Genomic DNA, 715 nt, shown 5'->3' with positions numbered 1-715 from the left:
GATCAAGTCCACTCACAGGCACTGCACAAGAAAGACCTGGTCATCTAATTCCAAAAAAGCATTCACTGAATACCTTGTGGAACACAGTCTGCTCTTGAGTCGACTTGAAATTAGCTGGTTTATATTTATTATACTAAGAACATGACTCTTTCTCAGACATTTGACTGCAGACGTGGGGCATCTGGTGAATGCTGAGAACTTCAGTAGAAGTGGGTAGATGGAGGGAGCACACTCGGGAAATTGAGGCCTGGGTAGTACGTCTCTGTGGAACAGGTCGACAGCTGTCCTTGATCCTCCACCTTGTCTGCATCCTCCATCTTGTTCCAACTCTCTGTGCCCCATGAAGGGAGGAATCATTACTATCTTGGGATGCCAGATTTTCTTACCAGACTTCACAATGTTTGTTTCAGAGTGAAGAAAGTCCTCATGCCCAATGTTCCTGATCCAAAATTCACCTTTCCCGGGCTCTTTGAGGACCACAAAGGGAACTTCCAGGTAATATCCACCATGCTGCGCAGTTTCATCTCTACTAAGCTGACTTGCTTTTTGTATTCCAATTTCCACCTTGTCTCCTCCCTCCACCTTGTCTCCATCCTCCATCTTGTCACCACCTCTAACTTGTCCCCGCCCTCCATCTTGTCTCCATCCTCCATCTTGTCTCCATCCTCCATCTTGTCTCCACCTCTAACTTGTCCCCGCCCTCCACCTTGTCCCC

General features: G+C 47.6%; 1 protein-coding gene across 1 annotated transcript in view; it reads left to right on the top strand.

Moving 5' to 3' along the window:
• The window catches only part of CRLF2 (cytokine receptor-like factor 2), a 90191-nt gene that overhangs the window by 22618 nt on the left and 66858 nt on the right, over window positions 1–715 (top strand). Inside the window, exon 6 of the mRNA XM_006876262.1 lies at window positions 411–495. Coding sequence (XP_006876324.1) covers window positions 411–495 — 85 coding nt within the window. The remainder of the gene's footprint in view (window positions 1–410; window positions 496–715) is intronic.

The sequence above is a fragment of the Chrysochloris asiatica genome, unplaced genomic scaffold (genome assembly GCF_000296735.1).
Source record: "Chrysochloris asiatica unplaced genomic scaffold, ChrAsi1.0 scaffold00372, whole genome shotgun sequence".
Classification (NCBI taxonomy): domain Eukaryota; kingdom Metazoa; phylum Chordata; class Mammalia; order Afrosoricida; family Chrysochloridae; genus Chrysochloris; species Chrysochloris asiatica.
This window is presented reverse-complemented; position numbering and strand designations above follow the sequence as displayed.